General features: G+C 34.1%; 1 protein-coding gene across 4 annotated transcripts in view; it reads left to right on the top strand.

Annotated features, from left to right (window-relative positions):
• Positions 1–25,340, top strand: part of ZC3H13 (zinc finger CCCH-type containing 13) — a 93,458-nt gene continuing 68,118 nt past the window's right edge. For 3 of the 4 annotated variants that reach the window (XM_029210077.1, XM_029210076.1, XM_029210073.1), the window contains exons 1-4: positions 6–334; positions 6,227–6,352; positions 6,681–6,790; positions 9,428–9,539. In XM_029210077.1, the coding sequence (XP_029065910.1) occupies positions 6,236–6,352; positions 6,681–6,790; positions 9,428–9,539 (339 nt within the window). In that variant the 5' untranslated portion in view covers positions 6–334; positions 6,227–6,235. Of the gene's footprint in view, positions 335–6,226; positions 6,353–6,680; positions 6,791–9,427; positions 9,540–25,340 lie in introns of all 4 variants that reach the window. The other variant, XM_029210075.1, reaches the window with a different exon arrangement.

The following is a 25,340-nucleotide window of genomic DNA, read 5'->3' as shown; positions in this document are numbered from 1 at the left end:
CTCTTGACTTCCGGCGGCATTTTGAGGCGATCCTCTTAGCGGCCTGATAGTGTTTTCCTTGTCTTTTCTTACTCTCCAGTCTCTCTTCGTTCCTTTTTTTCCTACGTCCCAGGCTCGCTTGACCCTGGCGAAGCGGCAGGTGGGTTCCGCTCCCCAGCCATCCCGGAGTCCCTCGGTAGCCGAGGACAGGTTCCCGGGAGCCGCGCGCACCTCCTTCTCGCTGTCGTCTTCCCGGGGCCAGGCGCGGGGACAGAGAGTCGCCTCCCCCGCTCCTTGGAGCGGCGGCGGCGGCGCCACCTCCGGACTGCGCTTGCGAAAGGAGCTCAGCGAGGAGGTAAGTTTGAACTCCGTGAATTGGCGTGGGTACCGGGGGAAAGGCGTTGGGTGGGCCCGGGATGGGGAGGCCCCGCTTGTCCTCCATCCCTGCTTGGGTCACGCCGGAATTTTGAGCTCTCCTTGAGCATTCCACCCTTAACTCTGCAATAGATCCCTGTGCTCCTGACTGGTTTCTCGCCCTGGTTCTGATTCTGGCGAGTTTGCCTAAGGGGGCAAGTGGATTCAGACTGGAGGCTTTGCTGGGTCACTACCATTTGATGTGAGCCTGGGAACTCTTGCGCGGTATTCGCATTGGTATGAGATGGAAGGGTGCCGGAGTATGGTCTTAGATTGAGAAGCTCCCTCTTTACACATTCCAGACCCGTTAGGGAAAGGTATCTTACTTTTGGTTATATTTGGTCTTGGTTATTTCCCGGCAGTGATTACGACGCAGGTGCTCGGAGTTGAGGAGTGCTACTTTTATCTTCACAGTCCCTAGGTAGTTACTTTTGGCAACTATCTGTCAGAAACCCGGAAAGGTGAATGAAAGGAGAGGCTCTGATGTTTGGCATTGTCTCTTTCTAAATAGCTTAAAATAATTTATGTGGCTGGAAAATTATTCAGAGTCGATATCACGTGAATGATATCGGTAGGATCTTGTTTGTGGAGCGTAGTGTCGAGCCATTCGGTTATATCCCGAGGTTTTCAGATAATTTGAGCTACTTTGAAAATTATGGGCGTACGCAACCTCTTCAGGTTTTTGATTGTTTTGAAGAAATAATTTAAAAGTTTGGAAAAATCTTCACACCTCAAGTTTTCAAAGTTTTGCCAAAAATACTGTTGCAGTAGATCTAAATGCTTATGCAGTACAATCCATGCGTATGTATGTGGTGCCGGTTATCGGAGTCTGGTTCTGCAGTGTTTGAAATTACTGACTTTAGAACCTAAGCGACAATGTTTTGGACAGTTTTGTGGACATATCTCTAGATTTTCGAATAATTTAGAATTTAATGAAATATTTCGATTATAACATGACAGTTTCACAAAGAGACTAAGAATGTAGGTGCAGGTATGTAGCAATTTGTGTCTAAAAATAGTTGTATTGTGAAACTAAGACTTTTACTGTGGGAATCTGGGAGGATCTAGTTTTTTCAGGTGCATGCCTCTTACGCGCTTCCTAACTATCTGGTGATTCGAAATGAACATTGCGTATGTTAAGATATGCAAATTTATCTAATTTTCATATTTATAAATTAAAACTAAAATCCCACAGGTGGATGCTATTTTACTTTCTGTACAAGTTATCAAACATTTAATAAGTTATCGGTGTTAACTTGTATTGTAATATGCACTGACATTTACATATAGAAAGCAGTTGTTTAACATTTATTTATAGAATTGGTTTTCAGTAAATTTTAGTCTTTCCTACCTCCCCCAAACCCCACTCTGCTTCTCATATAGAGTTGAGCTGGAGCTTTTTCAACAGATACTTAGCAGCAGTTGAAATGTTAACCGGTGTTGGCATATATAAAGTGTCTTCTATTCTCTTTTTGGTCGTTTTGTATGTTGCAGTTCTGTTTACTTCACTTTATAGTAGTTGCCAGCATGGGATATTCTCCCTGCATAGTCTTTTTAACAAAATGTATTTTCTGCACAACGCTACAATATTGCCTTCCTCACACCTGTGTAGTCAGTTTAGTGCTGACGATTCTGTTTTGAATTCAGTTTGAAATTGTTTTAGTCTATCTACATATAAGCAATTGGCAAGATTGTTCAAGAAAGTTCTTTTTTTCTTAAAATATGTTAAGAAAAAATTCTCTCACACTATGCAACAAATAAACGTAACTGTTTTTCTTTCAAAACTAAGAAATATAAATATGAAGAGGTCTTATTTTTAATATAACACTTTTAATTTTAGGATGCCAGTGGATAGAGATTTATTCTCCTACCAGTTAGTACCAGTAATTATGTAGCTTTAATTGCTTAGTTATTTCACAGTTTCCTAATATTATGGTGCTACTTATCCAGATTAAAGTGTTTTATGCTTTCATTTATGCTACCGGAAGATGAGAACTCAAAAAGATGTAATTGTGGATTGCAGTGAGAATACTAGAACTAATAAGTTTTATTGACAAGATTTTAGTAATCAGGATTCAGAAATAATTTAAAAAGAGGCCCCTGTGTTTCTCCCCTCTCAGTCATATTTATAGCATGAAGCTGTGAGTACATTGTGATATTTGTAAGTTTCCGGGGGAAGGAGGACATTTCCCATTTATTAAGACTTTTTGTTGTGTCTTAATAGGTTTAAACTTTGTGTCCCATGTTTTTCATTTTCTTTATGCCACGCGGCTTGTGGGATCTTAGTTCCTCTGACCAGGGATCGAACCTGGGCCCTTGGCAGTGAGAGCTCAGAGTCCTAACCGCTGAACCGCCAGGGAATTCCCTTCATTTTCTTTTTTCAGTTGAAAAAATATTAAAACTTCTGATATTTATTTACTCTACAAATGGAGAGGAGAAATAGGAGAATAACTCAACAGGCTTTTACCACTGTCACTCTGGCTTTGCTAATAATGCTCATGTTTGGGAAAGGCATGATAATGTGAGTGGGAGTGTGATGGTTACTTAAAACTAAAGAATAAATTGAAAACTGAGGGAAAGCCTTCAAAGTCTCTGAGATAGGGAAGACTTTAATATTTACATTTTTCTTATTGTTTCTAATTTTTCTCTTATATTTTGAAGCATTTACTTCTTATTGAAGCCTGTTCAGATATTAATTGAAAAACTTTTCCTCCTCTCATTCAAATCTACATTTTATTCTTTTGTGGTTTATCTTTCTCTTTGGGCCCAAATTTTTAGAGTGAAAATTCTAATCATCATGTTAGATGGTAACATAGTTTTAAGTTAGTATATATGAGCAAATGTTTTCCTCGTGTATTGTAGGTTATGTGTATATATTTAGAAAAATGGGATTTAAAATATTATATTTTGTATTTGCAGGCATAAGGCATTTTATCTGTGCAAAAATCATAAATGTTTCATAATAATATTTAGATAATTTGTTGACTACTGATAGAAGTTCCTAGATAGATGATCAGAAAAATTTCTGTTTCTGTCAATTAGAAAAGTTCAGTTTCTACTTTTTCTTTTATTGCCTCAGGGTTTTTTTTCTTTCTTCTTTTTTCCTGTCTAGGACCTCCCTGTAACCTAGACCTGGTCCTCAAACTCAGTGTCATTTTAGGCCAAGGTCTGACACTGTTGGACTCTCTAAGAAAAGAGAATACGTCTTTACTTCATTGCTGTTCTTCCCTAAGTTGGAAGACTCAACAGTAGCAGAAGTAAAACTCCTGGGATAATCACTATGTAGGTGAATCTTGTAGTTCTTGATGTCACCTGTAAAAGCTACTTTGTCTCTGTTGGAAGGAACTTTTTTAGTGTCAAGAATACAAGTAAAGGGATAAGATTGGATCATTAGTCCTCACTTGATTGTCTGTCGCAGTCCAAACCCTTTGAAGCCTTCAAAGCTTATGTTAGGGATCTAGGATGGGAGAGAAGCTGTGAGACCCTTGCTTTCCAGCGGTAGGTCAGAGGAAGAGAGGAGTGCTGATTCAAACAACAGATTATAGGTGGGGAAGAGAAACAGTAGAGTTAATAATACCTGGAGCCCTCAGAAAGACAAGAAAAGAGATATGACCAGTGTTTCAAGTATAATAATAAATAGCTTGTTGCCCCAGTTGTGCAAAACACTACTGTTGATTTTTTTTGGAGGAGGGAGGGTGTGTTTGGAGTTATGGGCATGTTGGGGATAGAGATTTTGGGGGCAGACCATTTCCACTGATAATGGAAGGAAAAATGTAAGCTTAGGGTTACTTGTCTTGATGCAGTGTGGTGGGATGGTGTGCCTGTTTCCCAAGTTGTAGATAACTAATAATAACTAATAAGAAACTTTTAGAACACATTCATTTTTAAGTTTATTAATAAATGTTTTTAAAATTGAATTAATGAATGAGGATTTCAATGTACACCTGTCTGTTTTTATAGTAACAGATAATGAGACTTTAAAAATTTGTTTTTGTTCTAACTTTTTCCATACATTTTGTTACATGTTTACTTCTTATCGAATCCTAGTTATAAATTATAAAAAAGTGTTTTTCTCAGTTAATCAAAGCTCTACGTTTTCTAGATCTTTCTCAGCTCCACTTATCGCTTATCTTGGCTTTTATTTATGTTCAGTAAGTCAAATGTACATGTGGAATTTACCACCTTTTCCTTTATAAATTCACATTTGGGCTGAGAATAAGCTCAAGAAAAGTTAAATCAAAGATTATCTTACAATACTCACTCTAGTGTGGAGGGTGGACCTCATAGTTCCTTACTTGATGAACAGTTGATACATAAGTGATTTTATGTTGCACAAATTCTTGTTCACTTATGTGACACTCTGTAATTTTTTTAAATTTGTAATTACTTTAAAGTTACCTTTTTTGAATCACTAAAAATTGATTGTAATCGTAATTAATGATTACATTGTATATTAGAAAATAAGAATATAAAATTTTCCAATTTAAAACTACCGTATTGTATCATATCATATTTTCCTTTTGGTTCATTACCTGTTAATTTGTCAAATGTCCATATTCTTTGGACCTTTTCAAAGTGTGACTTGACAAGAAGTATCTAACTGGACCAAACATTGTAATTTTTTTTTTAAAGTTTTGATTCTGTACTACCATGATTTAATTTCCTTTTAAGTGATAGGACCTTACTTTGAAACCACATTAAAGAGCATTTGTGAACTTTATAGAGACCAGTTCTTTACCAAATGGAACTTTTACTTCTTTAGTTGACATCATTCATTCTAGTAACTTTTGACTACTAACAAAATTTCAACTAATATTTAGTGTATAAAGTGTGATATGGTTTAGTTCCCTTTTCTTTCTCTTAGGCAGTTCCTACCCACTTCCCACAGTAGTGTACTCTCTAGATTATTCTAGGTCTAGAATTTAACATTGTTTTCTAATGTATATCATAGTGCTGATATTTTCATTTCTAGTTGAATCACCTGATTGTATATTTTAGTTTCTAATGTTTTATTTACTTTTGTAAAATATTTTTATAATTCATCTTTCTTTTCTTGTTAATAATAATGGTAAATAGCCTGTTTATTTCTTTTAGCATCTTTGACTTTTATGTCAATTCAGTGCAGTATAGATTATCAAAACATCTTCCCTTTTTCTAGTTCTACAGCCTGTCATATTTTGAAAGAAGGTCACTTATCAACATTGAGGGTTTTGTTTTTTGTATTATTGCAAAATAAATTTCCTGATTATGCTGTTCTTCTTTGGCTTCTGTAAGACAAAGAAAATATTTAAATAGTATTTTTCTCCCAAGCTGATTTTTGGGACATAGCTGATGTTATCACTTAAACTGTGTAAAACATAATTTCTACTCTGACTAAAATTCTTACCTGATTTTATTTTTGGCAAAGCTTTCTTTAACCGTTAACTAGTTGATGGAGAATGATAGCACAGCTTTCTTTAAAAGACAGTTATTAAATTTTGAAACAACTTTTATAAGGAACTTAGAAACTAAACATTTTATAGTGTGTTTTCTGAAATTGAATGTACTATGGAAACTTAACTGTGTGAGTAGAATCTTACTCTGTAGAAGAGGTAAAATTCTAGGCAAAAGATTCAAAATTGTTCTAAATTCACTAATAAGGTATGTCTTAGAAGACAGTTTCTGTTTACCTCTGTTTACTTGTGACCTCTCCTATGGCTTTTTTCTTCTGAGAAAAATCCCCTGTAATTTTGCAGTGTTATCTTATCTACCATTTTATCTACTTGTAAGTTATTGGCTCAGTTATTTAAAACTGAAGAATTTTACAGTTTGCCTCTCTCTTTTTTGGTTAAAGTAGTACAAAATGTCAAAAATTAGAAGGAAGGTCACAGTGGAAAATACCAAGACCATATCTGATAGCACATCCCGAAGACCCAGTGTATTTGAGAGGCTTGGACCCAGCACTGGCAGTACAGCAGAGGTGAGTTGTCACTAGTACAGTCACAGGGGTTCTCTTGAATTCCTGTTCTTCAACTTCTTATTTATATCACAAAAGTGAATAGGTTGTTGTATTATAGGAATATTGGTTTAGTAAATTTTTTTAAAATGTGTTTCATAAAAAAGGAGTGAGATGGGCATTAGGGTTTATGGGCTTTTTTTTTTGATGTTTTTATTATTTGGGGAGTAATATATCTCAGGTTAGTTGGAATTTTGATAGCATTTATTTAAATTTTGTCCCACTAGCATCTTTTTTTCCAGAAATAAATATGACTAAATATGAAATTTACATAGTAATATCTGTCTCTTAGACACAGTGCCGTAACTGGCTGAAGACTGGCAACTGCCTCTATGGAAACACATGTAGATTCGTACATGGCCCTTCACCCCGTGGTAAAGGTTATAGCAGCAATTATAGAAGGTAAATTGAGAACTTTGAATTGTTCATATACTATTAGAAGATGGCTTTTGTAATTTATCTAGTATAAAAATCTGAAATACTACCATATGTTTGGTCAGATTTTCTATTTTGGTGGTAGTCTTATCAACAGCAAAGATCGACAGGATCTTTTTAGTTGTTAATTTCAAGATTAATAGAGATGTTTGCTTTAAAATTAATTTGCTCAAAAATTTGTTTTTTTAATATACGTATGGCTTACTTTCGTGCCCTGCCCCGCAATTATGTATTAAAGTGCTGTTTAAGACGGCAGAATTTCATGGATTTGCTTTTAGTGAGGAGAGACTACATTCAACTCTTAAAATAGTAGAATTTAAATAAGTATAATTTTAGCTTTTTAAGATGTTCTAAATTCAAATCGTAATTACAAAAGATAATCTAATGCAAGCTCTGTAGGTTAAAATGCATTTGCCAAATCTCTTATCACAATATATTGAGGTAAATGAAAGTATGTATTTATATGTGGATAAATGTACTACCTATTTAGAATATCATTTTTCCTTTAATAAAGGCAAGGCTAAATTAGACTTTCCTAATAAAAATCTTTTATTTTTCTTTTGGCTCCCTCATGATGATTTTGTTATGGTGTTTAAAGATGTAACATACATAAAGATTGTCACAAAAGCAGTTTAAACTTGATTGGTAAACAACTGATTTACCTAGTCCTAAAATTGAATGTGCTGATTGCTTTGGCTTCAGCAACAGTGTAAAAACTGAACATTAGCATTTGGAGATTTCCTTTTTAATTGGGTGAATTTTTGTGTATGTGTATGGATTTTGAAGTTTAACAGAACTTAAAATTCAAAACCTTAACATTAGCTGACTTTCTGTTCACTTAAATGTTGTACATTTTTAGGTTACTTGTGATGCTGAGTACTCTGTTTTATTTGTATCTAGATTGTCATCTGTCCCTTCTGTCAATGTGGGAAAGTTAGTCTTTATAAGTTTAATACCTGTATAAACAAACACATACCTGGAGAAACTGTTTCAATAATTTTAATGTTTTGCTTATATTATTACTGTAATTTTAATACATGCTTTACTTCATCTGTGACATTAACATACTCAAAATTTTTATACGAGAGATGGTTGTGAGGCAAATGGGCAGAGAAATTTGTCTAAAATGGAAAAAAATAGTGTCATTACTAGATTTAGAATAAAGGATTTTTTGTTATAATTTTGCTATTTTGTGCATTTTTTCCCCAATAACTTCCTTCGTATTTGTGTATTTTCCCTTGTTTTTTATAAGGAAGAAAAATATAGTTCATAATATGATTCAGAGATGGAAAGAAAAGTAATGTATTTCAGAAATGCTTACTTAGTCACAGATCATTTAAGTCACTGAGCATTCACTGTATGTAGAGCATTCTGTTAGGTACTCTTTAGGATAGAAACAAGTTTATTACTGTCTTATTATATGAAGGAAACTAGGGTACATAAAATTTACATGTGCATCATAATTATAATTTAAAGCATTTAAGTGCTGGTTCTTAATAAGAAGATCCATTTACCAGTTCAGCTTTAACTGTTAAAACATTTAATATAGATCTATAAAATGTGCATGTAAATGTTAATGAGCTCCTTTAAAGTGAATTGACTGAAATTATTTTTTCACTAATCATGTGATTTGTATTAATGATTGATAAAGGACTCGATTTGATTGAACAGCTATTACTTGAAATAGATGTCAGTATTTTTGTAATCTGTTTATATCTTTTAAAAACATTATACACATTTTTTTTTGGTGGCTAAAGAGGGACATGTCATTCCTTAACAACTATTGCCCTCTTTTAATGGTGCTCTAGGAATAGTCTATAAAGGCAGTGTGTTTTTTACCTCTGCTTTATTTTTCTCACTTAGTGATGGTGTGAAAATAATTGAACATCCATTTATCAAATTGCTAATATAAATTATGAAGCTTTACCAGTGTTAAATATAAATATGTATATTTTTCCTTAATTAAAAACGAGTATAAAAGCAGAGTATAAACTCACTGTTGAAAATCTTGCTTTGAATTTTTCAACTACTTTCTACTCTGAAATAATTTCAAATTTAAGAAGAATTGTAAGAATAACATTATTTGCTTTCATTCTTGAGATGCATAAAATATTTTCACAGTTGTTGATGTTGCATCCAACCATATACGTGTATAGATGATAATACTGTTGTTTCTAGATTAATTTTGCAGTGCTGTGGTTTAAAACTTTACCTTCCTACTCTTTGCTTTCGAATATAACTAATATATTTATGTGATTCATAGGAAAACAAATTAAGCTATTAATTACAAATTCCTTTCTCTCAGCTCACCTATAGTTTCTTATTAATATCACCAGTACCTGCCACCCCATGGAGTTTTAGTGTATGCATTTTGATTGGTATTGGGAGAAAACTTGTAAGTGATGCTTATATTTTTTTATATATTAATATATAAACAAATTTATTAATTGTTTTTCTGAACTTTAGGAGCCATGGATAGTAGAAAAACTATATTGAGATTTGTGAGGTTATTTCTGTAAATATATTCTTATAAAATGTTATATAAATATAGATTTTTGTTGTTTTGTTTTGTTTTTTGTTTTGTTTTTGTTTTTTGGTTCAAAGGTCACCAGAAAGACCTACAGGGGATCTTAGAGAAAGAATGAAGAACAAGCGCCAAGATGTGGACACTGAGTCCCAGAAACGAAATACAGAGGAGTCATCCTCACCTGTTAGGGTAGGAATGAATTTCCCCAAACAAAGTTAAATTTCAGTAGTGATTTATTATTTATGTTCTATTTTAAATATTATCTTGTGTGCTAAATATATGGTAAATGTGTAATATTGCATTACAGTGTTCTATATGGATAATGTAATTTAGAGGGAAAAAGTCCTCTGGAAAAACTCATAATTCTTACCGTTTTAGTTCTTGGTGGTAGTTAAAATGAAGGGATCTGGTTGACAGAGCTCAAGCTGAACTTCATAGGGTTTCTGTGCCATGGTGGACATCATGAGTATTTAAATGTATTCTTAAGTTTTCGGAATTCAGCCAGCCATCGTTTCCTGCCTGCTTCCAAGAAGGGTTGAAGTGCCTTGCAGTACAACACTTTTAAATTAAAACAGTGAAGGCAAGGCATGGTGGTGACAGAAACTGAACTAGAAAGCACATATGATCACAGAATTTAGTGGTAAAACCAAAAGAGAAGCACAATTTATGATGTAGTTTATTGATTAAAAGAAAACATAGATGTTTGTCAGGAATGGAAATTTCCCAGATCTAATTTTTTTTTTAAAGAAATTTATCGTGCTCTTGTGTGTGCATTTGCAATGAATTTATTGAGATACAGTTCATCCATTTAAAGTGTACACTTGGGCAGCTTTACACATATTCAGTCATGCATCCATCACCACAGTCTATTTTAGAACAATTTCATCACCCCAGAAAGAATACCCATAACCTTTAGCGGTCATTTCCCTAGCCCCTCAGTTGACCACCAGCCCTGGGCAAACACTATTCCAGTTACTGTCACTGTAAATTTGCCTATTCTGGATATTCATATAAATCGAGTCATACAATATGTGAGTTTTTTTGTCACTAGTTTCTTTCACTTAGCATAGCGTTTTCAAGGTTTGTGAAAGATTAGGGGATGTATCAGTATTTCACTTCTTGTTTTTGCCAAATAATATTCCATTGTATTGAGATATCACATACTTTTTATCCATTCATCAGTCGATGAATGTTGGGGTTGTTTCCATGTTTTGGCTCTTATGAATAATGCTGCTATGAACATTTGTATACAAGTTTTTGTGTGGCCATATGTTTTTATTTCTCTTGAGTTTATATCTGGGAGTGGGATTGCTCAGTCATGTGGTAACTATGTTTAACCTTTTGAGGAACTGCTAGGATGTTTTCCAAAGCAGCTGCACCATTTTAAATTCTTTACATCAGTGTGTGAGATTTCCAGTACTCCACATCTTTGCCAGAATTTGCTGTTATCTAATTTTTTGATTATACCTATCGGTAATCTCATTGTAGTTTTGACTTGCATTTCTCTGATTGCTAGTGATGTTGAACATCTTCTTGTGTGCTTATTGGCCATTTGTATATGTTCTTTGGAGAAATGTCTATTCAGATCCTTTGTCCATTTTTAGATTGGGTTGTCTTTTTATTGTTGATTTGTAAGAATTCTTTATGTATTTTGGATCCAAGTCCCTTATATATATGACTTGTAAAAATTTTCTCCTATTCTGTGGGTTGTCTTTTCATGTTCTTGATGGTGTCCTTTAAAAAATGTTTTTAATTTGATGAAATCCAATTTATCTATATTTTTGTTGTGCTTTTGGTGTCACATTTAAGAAACTGTTGTCTAATTCAAGGTCAGAAAGATTTATGCCTATGTTTTCTTCAAAGAATCTTAGAGCTTTAGCTCTTACATTTAAATCTTTGATCCATTTTGAGTTAATTTTTATTTATGGTGTGAGGTAAGGGTCCAACCTCATTCTTTTGCATATGGATATCTAGTCGTCTCATTATAGCCTTTTTACGAAAGTTACTGAATTGTATAAGCAGCAACCTCTTTGATAATTTTAGATATATAGAAGCTTTCTTTTGGCTATTTTGATCCTTGAAAAAAAGCTGTGTCACAGTTTTATATTATGGTTTGTAAAGACATCTTTGGGGACTTAAAGTAATGCAGTTTTAAGTATGTAGCTTTCTAATGTCTGATACGATACATAAAACCGTTTTAAAAATCTCAAATGGTAGTTCTCAGCTGGCGGTATGTATCAAAATCCTTTTGGAGGAGAAATGGTCTTTTTCAAAATACACACGCAGGTACTTTACCCTTAATCTACTGAATTAGAATTTCTGGGTAGGGGCTGAGCATGTGTATTGCATTTTGAAATAACTTTTTATTTCAGAATAATGAATGGACTCCATGGTTTGCTGGTATATGTTTAACAACCACTCAGAAAAAAAGAAAGCCATACTTTGTAGGATTTACCAATTTCTTTGGTGTAAATACTCCCATCATGGTCAGTTTCAAGCTACTAAAATGGTATCACTGAATACAGAGTTGGGAAGTGTGGGAATACACACACACAATAAATGTAATTAACCACAAGAGTAAAGTGTACTAAAATATTTGGGAAGTGAGTTTTGAATAATTAGTACTGTTGGTTTTAATATTACTTATTTAATTGTTAGTTTTTATGATTTAAGTTTTAGTTACAGCTTGTGCAGTTCCTAAAAATTTAACAGTTAGCTCTTGTGAGTCAGTGTGAACTGGCTCCAGCATACCACTAGGTAGATTGTACTTAATGTAAAGGGCAGACATCTGGAATTCATATTCTGAACACATTACTTTAGGAATTGTTATTTAATGCTACTGTCAGTTTCTTTATCTGTAAAATGGAGGTGATAGCTATATTATTGTGTTGCTGTGAAGAAAATATATGTAAAACAAGTATCATGACTGACTCTTCCAATGTGACAGCTTAATAAATGGTATTAGAATAGCTCTTAGCCTTTTTTCTCAAATATAAATTGGTTTTAGGCTCTTAATAGGAGATGAATATCGGCATCGGAGATTGAGGTTTTTAACAGATTATCTAAGTGTAAGTAGTTGTTGATTGTAAAGGTTTATATGTTCAGCATATCATTTTAGTAGACAGCAAAGTTGGTATTTTGTTAAGACATTTAAAGCCTGGTTCTTGCTTTCCTTAGATGAGATAGTCCTCAAAGGCACTTAACTTCATGCACACCTAAGGGATAAAGTCTCAAGATTCAAGAGCAGTCAGGTTTTAGGGAATTCACTATCCAAACTTAGAGAAAACTGTTAATAAGTTAGGATAGCAGGTATTAATTATTTTGAGTGCTATATCTGGCACGAAAACAGGTGCTGATCATTTCTGTGGTACATTCCCTATTGTAACATGTGTGAGTCTTGATCTTCACATAATGAATTTCTATGGGAAAATCAGATGTAGTTTATGTAGGGGCAAGTATCGCATAGATAACATAGCATGGCTAAGATAGGATGTGTGTGATTTTCTGCAAACTAATTCCACCGTTTCTCTGCTATTGACCTCAACTCCAATGTGTCTGAGGTTGATAAACCCTGAACTTGTGGAGAGACCAATTCATAAATAGGTAAACTGTAATGCTATAGACTCTGGTAGTATGTCAGAGAGAGGAGAGCAGAGCTCACAATGGAGGGAATAAGTAACTGCCTGGGGAACCAGAGGAAAATGACATTTGCACTGGATATTGAAGGATAGATGGGATGAAGGAGGGAATGGGTGAGAGTCTAGGAAGAGGAAGAAAACCAACACAATAACAATAAGGTGTTTTAAAGGACTTGTGTGTTTGAGAACCTGTGAAGCTGTGCACCTAGAGTGAAAGAATTAACAGCATGTGTATGTGAGATGAGGGCTGAAGAGATCTATCTTGTTTACCAATTCATCTCCAGACCCTGGAACTAGTAAGTTCACTTACTGAATAAATGAAAAGTGATTCTGATGTGCAGCCATTGTTGAGAACTCCTGATGGTCTCAGGTCTGCGCTGTCCAGTGGGGCTGTTGAGCACTTGAAGTGTAGCTAGTCTGAATTGAGATGTGCTGTAAGTATAAAATACATACTGAATTTCAAGGACTTAGTATGAAAAAAAGAAAGTCAAATATCTTGTTAATAATTTTTTGTGTTCGTCATATGTTGCATTGGCAATATTTTGGACATGTTGGCTGGTCTAGGTGATCAGAACCATGCTTAACATAATGGAACTGAATTTAACATGGTGAGAGGCTAATTTGAGGTAGTGTCAGTAGGATTTGATGACCAAAAGAATGAGTGGAGGGGAGGTGTTAAGCCTAACTACAGGCTTTCCATGCTATTAACTGAGATGGAAAGGCCCCTTTTGTGCACTAGACTCATAGCATCACGGACTACTAACTTTTGGCACTGTTTTCTGTATTTGCACAGACAGTAGTATGCTATTTTAGAACAGTTATGAAATAATAAACATATTTTTATGGTACTGGATACTTTCCACCAGTCTATAGAACTTTTCAAATGCAGTCATTGAATTGTGTTTTCTTCTTCTATAACAGAGACTTGTTATTTTACATAATTCGAGCACACAATTAAAATAGCTTTGAAAGCAAAATTAGACCTGTGAATATAGAGTCAGGAGGAACATTCGAGCATTTGTTGATGATTAGGGCATGCATTTGCTATAGGGAATCTCTGTCTCTTAAGAGAAGCTTTGTGGCCACATTCAAGAAAGTATAAAATAATTCATCATTGTGGGAGGATATCTAATAGTTTAGGATTTAGAGATGCACTGTGAGCATCCCTTGCTCACCTTGAAATCTTACCTTAGAGCAGATGGGCAATGGTCTGAGTTTATTTGTATGAATTGATCTTTTAAAACATGTTTTTCTTTTTTAAGTTATAAAATACATTATACATTTACCATTTTAAACATTTTTAAGTGTATAGTTCTGTGGCATTAAGTATATTTACATTGTTATGCAGTCTTTATCACCATCCATCTCCGGTATTTTTCATGATCTTTGTTTTTAACGTCTTAATCTTTTTTGTCAATCTGCTTTCTCATATATGAAATTAAAACCATTGGAATAATGTTTCAACTGATCTGTGTAATATATTTAAAATATTTTTTCTTAATCATTTTAATGACCTTCTCTGGTTCCAATAATAAGTCATTTTCAGAAGTTTTTCTTTTGAGACTTCAGAATGATGTTCCCTTTTCCTTGTCCGGTATTTTTTCAAAGGTCATTTTTATCATTTCCTACCCCACCTCAACCTGATGACTTATCTTCAGACAGTCTATTTAGACTTGATATTTATCCTCACCTCCACTCTGGATCTATTTAAAATGACTACTATGCAAATTACTTTTTCAGATCTCAGTCTTTAGCTGAATCGTAAGTTGATTATCCAACTTCCAGCCTCTTTCAGATATTTTATAGGCTACCATTGATGTTGACTTTGCACACTACAGTTGATTTTGACTTTGCACACTACAGTTGATTTTGACCTACCCTTAGTGCTTGGTTCTCTGGTTTTCTGAATTGAGAACTAATTTCTAGCATGAAGCTTTCTGTCTCTGGGAACTGTACCTCCCAGAATGTATACATAATTATTAGCTTTGCTTTGTAGTCCCCTACCCAGTTCTATTCCTGTCCCTCATTTCCCTCCCCCCACCACCTAAAAAAATTCCCTTGTTCTTTTTCTACATCTTGATATTTCTGGCTAGATGAGGAAAAAGTTTCACTGATAAGGAAGGAGATAGGACTATATGTGTTATAAAAAGCTGACTCATGCAATGGAGGGCTTTAACTTAAAAGGCCTTATTAACAGTTTTATAACCATCCTGAGTAAGTCTCTTGCACCAATATGTCACAAGTTATAGTGAGAACCAAGTGAGGACGTACATGTGAAAATTCTTTGGAAAGAATAAAACACAGTAAATGTAAAACAGCAAGAGTAGAGAGTCACCAAATTAAAAATTTGAGAATGAGTATAGGATTAAGTAGAACACAGGAGTGTTGTTTACCCATTTCAAAGGAAAAGGTTTAGAAGAGAAGGGGAAGGGTGTAAGTGGAGATACAATATATACCACCTGGTAGGAATTTGATAATGTATATATAGTACATGATTGATTACTGTGATTTTTAAATTTAGATTAAAATGTTCATTTTATATAAAAATGTCTTTAGCCTTGTATGATCTGCAAATACATAATATTTTTTGATAGTATTAAAAGGAGTTCCAGTTGCCAAACCTTGGCGTATAACAACCATTTATTTTGTTCATGGATTCTGTCAGGAAATCAGAAAGGGCACAGTAGGCATGGCTTATCTCTTCCTTTATGTCTGGAACCTCAGCTAAAGTATTAGGATGCTGGAGGCAGGAATCATTTGAAGATTTTTTCACTCTCATGTCTGGTTGTTGATGCTGGAAGTCAGCTGGAGGCCTCAGTTTCTATGTGGACCTCTTTGTATGGGTAGCATGGACATTTTCTCTGATGGCTAGGGGAGGGGGGGGGAGAGAGAGAGAGAGAGAGAGCGAGAGCTGAAATCTGGTACTAGGTGTGCTTGTTCCTACTGGGGTGCTGTTTTTTTTTAGGCCCTCTCAGCTGACAGAGCAATGAAATATATGAGTGTATACTAATTGGTGTATATGCATATATCTATAAATATTACAGGCAACCGTCTTTATCTGTATTGAGCTAAACATGAGTTCTTACTGATGTCTCTTAACTCTAATCCAGTACCACTATTTTTCTTTTTTTTTTTCTTTTCCCTCAAATGTCCCTTCCTTAGCTTGTTGGAGGTCTTTATATTAGATCCTGAGCTCTGTTTAAAAGTTTACTTTATAAAATGTGTTCATTTTAGGTGTACCGTTTGAATCTTGACAAATGTACACACCTGTATAACCACCACCACAATGAAGATACATAACATTTCCATCACCCAGAACATATCTTCATGTCTTTTTAGAGTCAGTCCTCTCTCAAACCAGGCTCCTGACAACCTCTGATCTGTCATTATAATGGAATCAGATATTATATATTCTTGGGTCTCGGTTCTTTTAGCACAATACTTTTGAAATGCAGCCATGTTGTAGTATGTGTCAACAGTTTGTTCCTTTTATTGTGGGTTACTGTTTTATTATATGGATATGTCAAAATTTGTTTATCCATTCCCCAGTTGATGGACATTAGAGTTGTTTTCTGGTATTATGGCTATTATGAATAAAGCTGCTATGAACATTTGTGTACAAGTCTTTGTGTGGACATAGTTTTCTGTAGGTAAATACCTAGAGGTGGAACTGCTGAGTCATATGTTATGTGTATGTTATGTGTCTTGGCTTTATAAGAAACTGCCAAGTAGTTTTCCCTAGTGGTTATTCCATTTTACATCCTCAACCCACAGTGTATGAGAGTTTCAGTTGCTCTACATTCTTGCCAACACTTGGCATTGCTCTGCTGGGTATATAGTGGTTTTAATTTGCATTTCCTTTTTTTTTTTAATTAATTTATTTTTGGCTGCGTTGGGTCTTCGTTGCTGCGTGCAGGCTTTCTCTAGTTGCGGCGAGCAGGGGCTACTGTTCGTTGCGGTGTGCAGGCTTCTCATTGCGGTGGCTTCTCTTGTTGCTGAGCACGGGCTCTAGGCGCGAGGGCTTCAGTAGTTGTGGCGTGCAGGCTCAGTAGTTGTGGCTTACGGGCTCTAGAGCGCAGGCTCAGTAGTTGTGGCTCACGGGCTTAGTTGTTCCATGGCATGTGGGATCTTCCTGCGCAGATTCTTAACCACTGAGCTTCCAGGGAGGTCCCTTAATTTTCATTTCTTGATGATTAGTGATGTTGAGCATCTTTTCATGTGTTTATTGGCCTTTTATAATTTTTTTGTGAAGTGTCTGTTTATGTCTTTTGCTTATAAGTTGGGCTGTTTGTCTTATTACAGATTTGTGGCTCTTATATGTTGTGAATACCACCAGTCATTTGCAGGATATGTGTATTGCAAATATATTTTCCCAGTATGTCACTTGCCTTTTCATTTTCTTTGTGGAGTCTTTTTTTTTTTTTTTTTTTTTCTGCACCGTGCAGCATGCGGGATCTTAGTTCCCTGACCAGGGATCGAACCCATGCCCCCTGCAGTGGAAGCACGGAGTCTTAACCACTGGACTGCCAGGGAAGTCCCTGTGGTGTCTTTAAAGATATCCTTTAATTTTGATGAAGTCCAATTATATCCTGCCTGTATTGACACAGCTTCAGTAGTCCTTGATAGTTTCTTTGTTTCTGTTAAGATGTTCCCAGCTCATTGTATATATTTTATATCTATCCTCTACTTGGAGTCAGCCCTTTTCCCCTACGTACAGCGCTGGTTCTTTTATTGGGAGATGGTATTTCAGGACTACTACTTGGAAACCACTAGTTTAGTTATTTTTAGGGCTTTTCATTGTATTTCACCTAGGAAATACATATGTATCTTCTCTTTAAAAACATGCACGCAAACATGAGTTCAAATAGTTCAAATTTAGAATTGCAAGACTTTTACCTAATTCTTTGATTTTATAGCTGTATCACTTTTCTCTTATGCTGAAAATTTTAGTCCCTGTTGACATTCATTTGCATTATCTTACATTTAATAGTTCCAGAATAATAATTAACAATCGTATTACTAATAATATGATTACTTCGAACAGTTTAAGATGTCTTGGTAGTTCTTAGGATATATCCCGTGAGGGAAATATCTGTGATATATGTTTCTTAGGAAGAGATAGTCAAATTATTGTATTTTTTAAAAATTAATTTTTATTGGCGTGTAGTTGATTTTCAGTGTTGTGTTAGTTTCTGCTGTACAGCAAAGTGCAAATTATTGTATTTTAAGTCACTTGAACAGTTGTCTGTGTGGTTAAACTACAAAATTGATGAAGTTGGGTTGATTCATTTTGATTTTAGTTTTAGGGATTTTTTAAAAATATAATTTTGTTTTCTAAGTATATAAAACATTTTCATGGTTTCAAAGTTATGAGACTGATGCCTACTGGGCTAATGAGGTATCTTATGTTTCAAAGTTAAATCTACAGAACAGGTTACATTCAGGAAAGTCTACCTTTTATCTCTTGATCACTCTATTTTTTTCCCTATAGGTAACCTAAAAACTAAATTATTGGATTATCCCGCTACTTTAAAATACATATACACGACTATTTGCAGGTGACATGATACTATATATAGAAAACCCTAAAGACTCCACCAGAAAAACTTTTAGACTAATAAATGAATTCAGTAAAGTTGCAGGCTGTGAGATTAATATACAGAAATCTGTGCCATTTCTATACACTAATAATGATCTATCAGAAAGAAAAATCTATTTACAGCAGCCTCACAAAGAATAAAATACATAGAAATAAATTTAGCCAGGGAGGTGAAAGACCTGTACCCTGAAAACTGTAAGACACTGATGAAAGGGATTGAAGATGACACAAATAAATGGAAAGATATACCGTACTCATGGATTGAAAGAATTAGGATTGTTAAAATATCCATGCTACCCAAAGCAACCTACAGATTTGTTGATTCTTTCAGAATTTCTACATAGACAATCATGTCATCTCTAAACAGACACTTATTTCTTCCTTCTCAACCTGTATACTTTTTATGTCCTTTTCTTGTTTTATTGCATTAGCTAGGACTTCCATTATGATGGTGAAAAGGAATGGTGAGAGGGGACGTCCTTGTTTTGTTCCTGAGGTTAGCAAGAAAGTTTCTCACCATTAATTATGATATTAACTGTAGGTTTTATATAGATGTTCTTTATCAAGTTGAGGAAGTTCTCCTCTGTTTCTAGTTTGTTAAGAGTTTTTATCATGAATGAGTGTTGGATTTTGTCAAATACTTTTTCTTTGTCTATCGATATGATCGTGTCTTTTTTTTCTTTTTTAGTCTGTTGATGTGATGAATTACCTGAATTGACTTTTGAATGTTGAACCACCCTTGCATATCTGGTATAAATCCCACTTGGTTGTGGTGTATAATTATTTTTATATATTGTTGGATTTCATTTGCTTATATTTTGCTAATGTGTTCGGGAGTTTTGCATCAATGCCCATGAGAGATCTTGGTCCTTTTTTTTTTTCTTGTAGTGTCTTCATTTAGTTTTGGTATTAGATATTTAGGTATTAATGCTGGCCTCAGAATAATTCTGTAAATATTCCCTCTGCTTCTGTCTTCTGGAAAAGACTATAGAGAATTGGTATAAGTTCTTTCTTAAATGTTTGATAGAATTCACACATGAACGCATGTGGACCTGGTGCTTTATATTTTGAAAGGTTATTAATTATTGATTCAATTTCTTTAGTAGATACAAGTCTGTTCAGATTGTCTATTCTTGATGTGTGAGTTTTGGCAGATTGTGTCTCTCAAGTAACTAGTCCATTTCATCTAGGTTATCAAATTTGTGGGCATAGCATTATTCATAGTATTCCTTTATTATCCTTTAAATGTCCTTGGAATCTGTAGTGATGTCTCTTCTTTTGTTTCTGATAGTGGTAATTTTTGTTTTCTCTCTTTTTTTCTTAGTTAACCTGCGTAGAAGCTTGATCTTTTCAAAGACCTGGCTTTTGGTTTTGTTGGTTTTTCTCTGTTGATTTCCTGTTTTCAGTTTCATTGATTTCTGCTCTAATTTTCTTTATTTTTCTTCAGCTTACTTTAGATTTCAGTTGCTCTTCTTTTTCAAGTTTTCTAAGGTGGAAACTTAGATTATTGATTTTAGAGCTTTCTTCATTTCTACTATATGAATTCAGTGCTGTAAATTTTTCTCTAAACACTGCTTTCACTGCATCCCACAAATTTTGATAAATTGTATTTTATTTTCATTTAGTTTGAAATATTTTAAAATTTCTCTTGAGATTTCTTCTTTGACCCATGTGTTAAGTAGAAGTGTGTTGATTAATCTCCATATATTTTGGGATTATCCAGCTATCTTTCCATTATTAATTTCCAGTTTAATTCCATTGTGATCTGAGATTAGACATTATATGATTTTTGTTCTTTTAAAAGTGTGTTTTATGGTCCATAAAATGGTCCAGAATGTTCCATGTGAGCTTGAGAAGAATGTGTTTTCTACCTTCATCAGGTGAAGTAGTCTATCGATGTGAGTTATATCCAGTAGATTGAAGGTGCTTTTGATTTCAACTGTGTTCTTGCTAATTTTCTCCCTCATGGATCTGTACATTTCTGATAGAGGGGTGTTAAAGTCTCCAAATGTATTAGTGGATCAGGTATATCTCCTTGCAGTAATATCAGTTTTTACTTCATATATTTTGACACTGTTGTTAGGTGCATATATACTAAGGATTGTTATGTCTTTTTGAAGAATTGTCCCCTTTATCATTATGTAATGCCCTTTTGTCCTTGCTAACTTTCCTTATTCTGAAGTCTGCCTGTCTGAAATTAACATATCTACTCCCACTCTCTTTAGCATAGTATATCTTTCTCCATCCCCTTCCTTTTAATTTATATGTGTCTTTATTTTTATAGTTGGTTTCTCATAGACATCGTATAGCTAGCTGGGTCTTGTTTTTTGATCCACTCTGACAATCTGTGTTTTAATTGGTGTGTTTAGTCTATTGATGTTTAAAGTAATTATTGATACAGTTGTATTAATATCTACTGTAATTGTTACTGTTTTCTATTTGTTATACCATTGTTCTTTGTTCCTATTTTTTGTCTTCCACTGTTTTTGTGCCTTTTATGGTTTGAATTGAGCATTTTATACTATTACATGTTCTCTCCTTTCTTAACATATCAATTATACTTGTTATTTTTACTTTTTTTAGTGGTTGCCCTGGAGTTTGCAATTACATTTACGATTAATTCAAGTCTACTTTCAAATAATACTATAGCACTTCACAGGTAGTCCAAGTACCTTATAATAACAAAATATTCCTAATTCTTTGCTCTGGAATATCTTAAGTGGTATCAGGATTTTCTGCTCTTGAAAGGTTTGGTAGAATTCCCATGTGAAACCACCTGAGTCTGGTACTATTTTATGAAGAAGTTCTGTAAGTAATTTATTTTTCCAGTGGAAATTAATAGACTTTTGACTTTAAGTCAGTTTTGTTAATTTTTTTCTAGAGTATTATGTACTTTGTCTAGGTTTTTAAACTAGTTTGCATAGAGTTGTGCAAAGAAATCACGTTTTTCTGTTTTCTCTGTTCTAATGGCTACTTTCACATTGTCATATAGGATTTTGAATACTTGGGCGTTTTCCCTTTTTTCTTCATTAGTTTAGTCAGTGGTTTATTTGCATCAGCTTTTGGATTTATATATTAGTTCTTTCTCTTTTCAACACATTTATTTCTCTTTATTAATTCCCTCCTTGGTTTATTGTATTCCTTTTCTTTTTTGAATTGGTGGCATATTTATTTACTTATTTTCATATGCACACACGTATTTAATGCTATAAGCATTTTTCTGATAACTGCTTTAGCTGAATTCCATGGATCTCATATATCATGCTTTCATTGTCATTATTTTTAAGGAATTCTCATCTTTAGGTTTGTATTTCACCTGTGGTCCAATAATTGCTTAATGGCATGTTTAAAATTTTTCAGATTGAAGAGCCTTTTGTTTGTTTTATATGTGTATTCTTTTCATTTTTTAAAAAATAACTTCTATATTATTGCTTTTTGTATTTCTTTTTCTCAGATTTGATGAGATTTTCTTTGTGGCCTAAGATATGGTCAGTTTTTCTGAATTTTCTGTATATGCTTAAAAAGAAGGTATATTTTCTATTTTTTGGCTTTCAGGTTCTAAAGTATATCTGAAACATCTGTTGTTTTGATCTCCTGTAGTTTTCATATCTTTGTCTACTTGATCTATCTTGGTTTGAGAATGTCTTTTAAAGTATCTTGGTAGTAGTATGCTTCTGTCTAGTTCACTCCCCATCTCCTGTAGCTGTGCTCTTCATTGCTGTATTAGTCGGTACATAGATACAGAAATATTAATAATTGTTCTCTCTTCATTGTAATTTTTAAAATATGGTGCTTGGAGATGACCAGATTTTTGTTATCTGTTGACAGTTTTTTGAAGTTTATAATCTTATTTGTTTTTTTGTGACTCTGCTTATTCGGAGATGAGCTAGTATAATTTTTGTGACCACTTCATAAAAGAAAATCTCTGATAACCCTATTAGGGGATTTTTCTTCAGTATAGTATAAACAAAATAAACTACAGTTTCCTTAGTGTAGATCTAAGTTTCTTTACCGTCTGTGTTTCTGTAGTGTTGAAAGGATCTGAAATTGCACATCTGTGAATCATTTAAAAATTTCAAAATGTCAGTTATATCTGTCGTAAAAGCTATATACTGAGCTAAGTTGTTGGGCTAATATTCAGGCCAAAAAACCTCAATAAGCATTGTTCATTATTTAAAAGTTTTTAGCCTTGATCAGAAGTGTCCAGTTGAAAAGTTTTGAAAACATTAAGGTGAGAACCATAATCTTTTAAAAATTAATAATAGCTTTTTGAATTGTTAATAGCTTTGATATAATATGTGATAGTAAATGACAGAAGAAAACTTTGGATTAACATTAACTTTAACTCGAGCTGCTGAGAGAAGGGTTTGACATGCTTTCTCAAGAATGTAAACAGCAGCAAAACAAGGACAGAATTGAAACCAAGGATTGAGCAGCAAGTGTGAAAGCTGGTAGTGACTTTAAGACTTTTACAGGTATTAGAGCTAGTCAGACACTAAGCCTTGGGCCCATCTGTGAAGAGAGTACTGGTAACTTGGAAGATGGAGTTGAAGAGTTTATCCAGAATGCAGCACATAAAAACAACGTTATAGAAAATATTGAAGAGGTTCACAAATGTGGAGGAAAAACTTAGAAAACCTAATGTACATCTAATTGGAATCCCAGGAAAAAAATAGAAAATGGGAAAGGCAATATTGAAAGAAATAATGGCTGAGAATTTTCCATTATTGATGAGATATAAGCCTGCAGAAAGCACAATACATATCAAGTAGATATTATATCATAACTGCAAAACATGAGAGGCATAGAGAGAATATTGGAAAACCCAGAGATAAAAGTCAGATCTTTCTACAAAGGAACAATAGACTGATACCATCAGTAACAATAATGGAAGCCAAAATACAGTGGAATGATATTTTCAAAGCTGAAGTGAATGTATGAACCCATAGTTATGAGCCCAGCAAAACTGCTTTTCAAGAATGAGGATATAATAAAGAAGCTTTCTGGTAAAATTGAGAGTGTTGACTACCAGGAGACCTTCATTACTCAGAGAATGTCTAAAAGGATATACATCAGGACGATGGAAAATGACCTTAGAAGGAAGGTCCAAAATGCAACAGTAAAGGTGAACAAAGAAAACGTTTACTAGGTCGGAAAGTGTCTTTTTTTATGGCCTATTGCAGTTGTCAGAAGTGTGGCATTGTACTCTGAGGAGGTGAAGTGTAGTACCAAAGGTATAGTATGTTACTTTGAACCCCCCACAATCCGTTCAGTTGTTTTCATTTTGAAGCTGCATTTTGGTTTGGGGAGTTGACCCCAGATTCACTGCTAGACCCTCATTAGTCTAGTCTAGTCATAATAATCCCATTCTCCTTGCTAATTCTGTTGATTCAGGAACCAGGCCTAATTCATTTAGCCTGTGGCTATTATCTTGCTATCAGTTATTGATTCAGATGTGGCCATGTGACTGAAGTTGGCCTACTCAGACTGAAAGAAACAATTCTTATTTTGTGATTGGAGAGAGGCACACACTGGGTGAACCTAGATTGCTTGTCATCGTAGTAAAAGAAATATGCCTTAATGTGAAGTCAACAGTAGGAATAGCAGAGCTGTAAGAAAGGAAAAAAACAACAGGAAAATTTGGTCTCCAGTGATTTCACTGTGTTACTACATCATCACCCAGCCCTGAAGTTTACCCTATTTCTAGACTTCATTTTATGTGAGATTGTAATTTAAATTTATATAGCTTATAAGATTATAGTTTCTTATTTAAATTCTACCCCAAACTCCCCACCCCCCCACAAAACAAGTTCATTAATGCAAGAATAATTTCAGTTCTATACTAGGAGAGGTGGAAGCTATATGCTCTATGCTGCTCTGGCAGGACTAGGTTAATTTCAGTTATCACATTTTATTGAAGCAACATTGGCAAATTAGTGTGCCCAGAGAAGATGACAGAGTAGTGAGGGGTATGAAAATTGTGAAATATTCATGTATGATCAGTGTGTAGAGTATCTTTGGCCTGATATAAGAAGATATTGAAGAGATTTAGTGACAGTGTTGAAATATTTAAATAGCTATCATGTGGAAGAATTATTAGATTTGTTTTGCACGATTCTAGAGGTCAGAACTAGTTCCAATCAACAGAAATTCTGGAGAGGTATAAAAGAGTTGTGATCAGTGTAAGAAATAATTTTCTAATATTTAGAACTTTCTGAAAATGGGAGCAAAGAATGCAACAGTGGAGAGCTATGAGTGGAGACCTTGGGAGTAAATCTTTTTTTCCGTGAAATTATTCTATTAGAGGACTTCTATAACTGTACAATATTTAGGAAAAACATTTCAGCATGGGGTAGGAAATTGAATTATATTACTTCAAAGATCCCTAACATTTTATTATTATGGTTGCTAATCCAGTTAATATTGGTTTTCAATTCTTTTTGCCTCAACACTTCTTTTTAGATTGTATTCTTGGTAATGCCTCCTTACTAGCTAAAAATAAAATTTATAATAAATATAATCTGTCCATACATATAATGTTTAAGAAATAAATGTGAATGTAATATAAAGTAGAAATAAAGTGAAAGTAAAGTTCACAATTATTTATTGCATTGCTGAAATGTAAGAGACATTTAAAACCATACATTTTTCCTAAGTTAGGCATAGACTTATTTGGCAGCAAAACCTGATTTTAATTGATATGAAGCTTATTATACAGTCTTTACCCAGTTGGTGAATTCATATGTTTTGCTG

The sequence above is a fragment of the Monodon monoceros genome, unplaced genomic scaffold (assembly GCF_005190385.1).
Source record: "Monodon monoceros isolate NGI ecotype Baffin Bay Population unplaced genomic scaffold, NGI_Narwhal_1 Super_Scaffold_8, whole genome shotgun sequence".
Lineage (NCBI taxonomy): Eukaryota > Metazoa > Chordata > Mammalia > Artiodactyla > Monodontidae > Monodon > Monodon monoceros.
The sequence above is the reverse complement of the archived record's forward strand: the minus strand, read 5'-3'. Positions and strand labels throughout refer to the sequence as shown.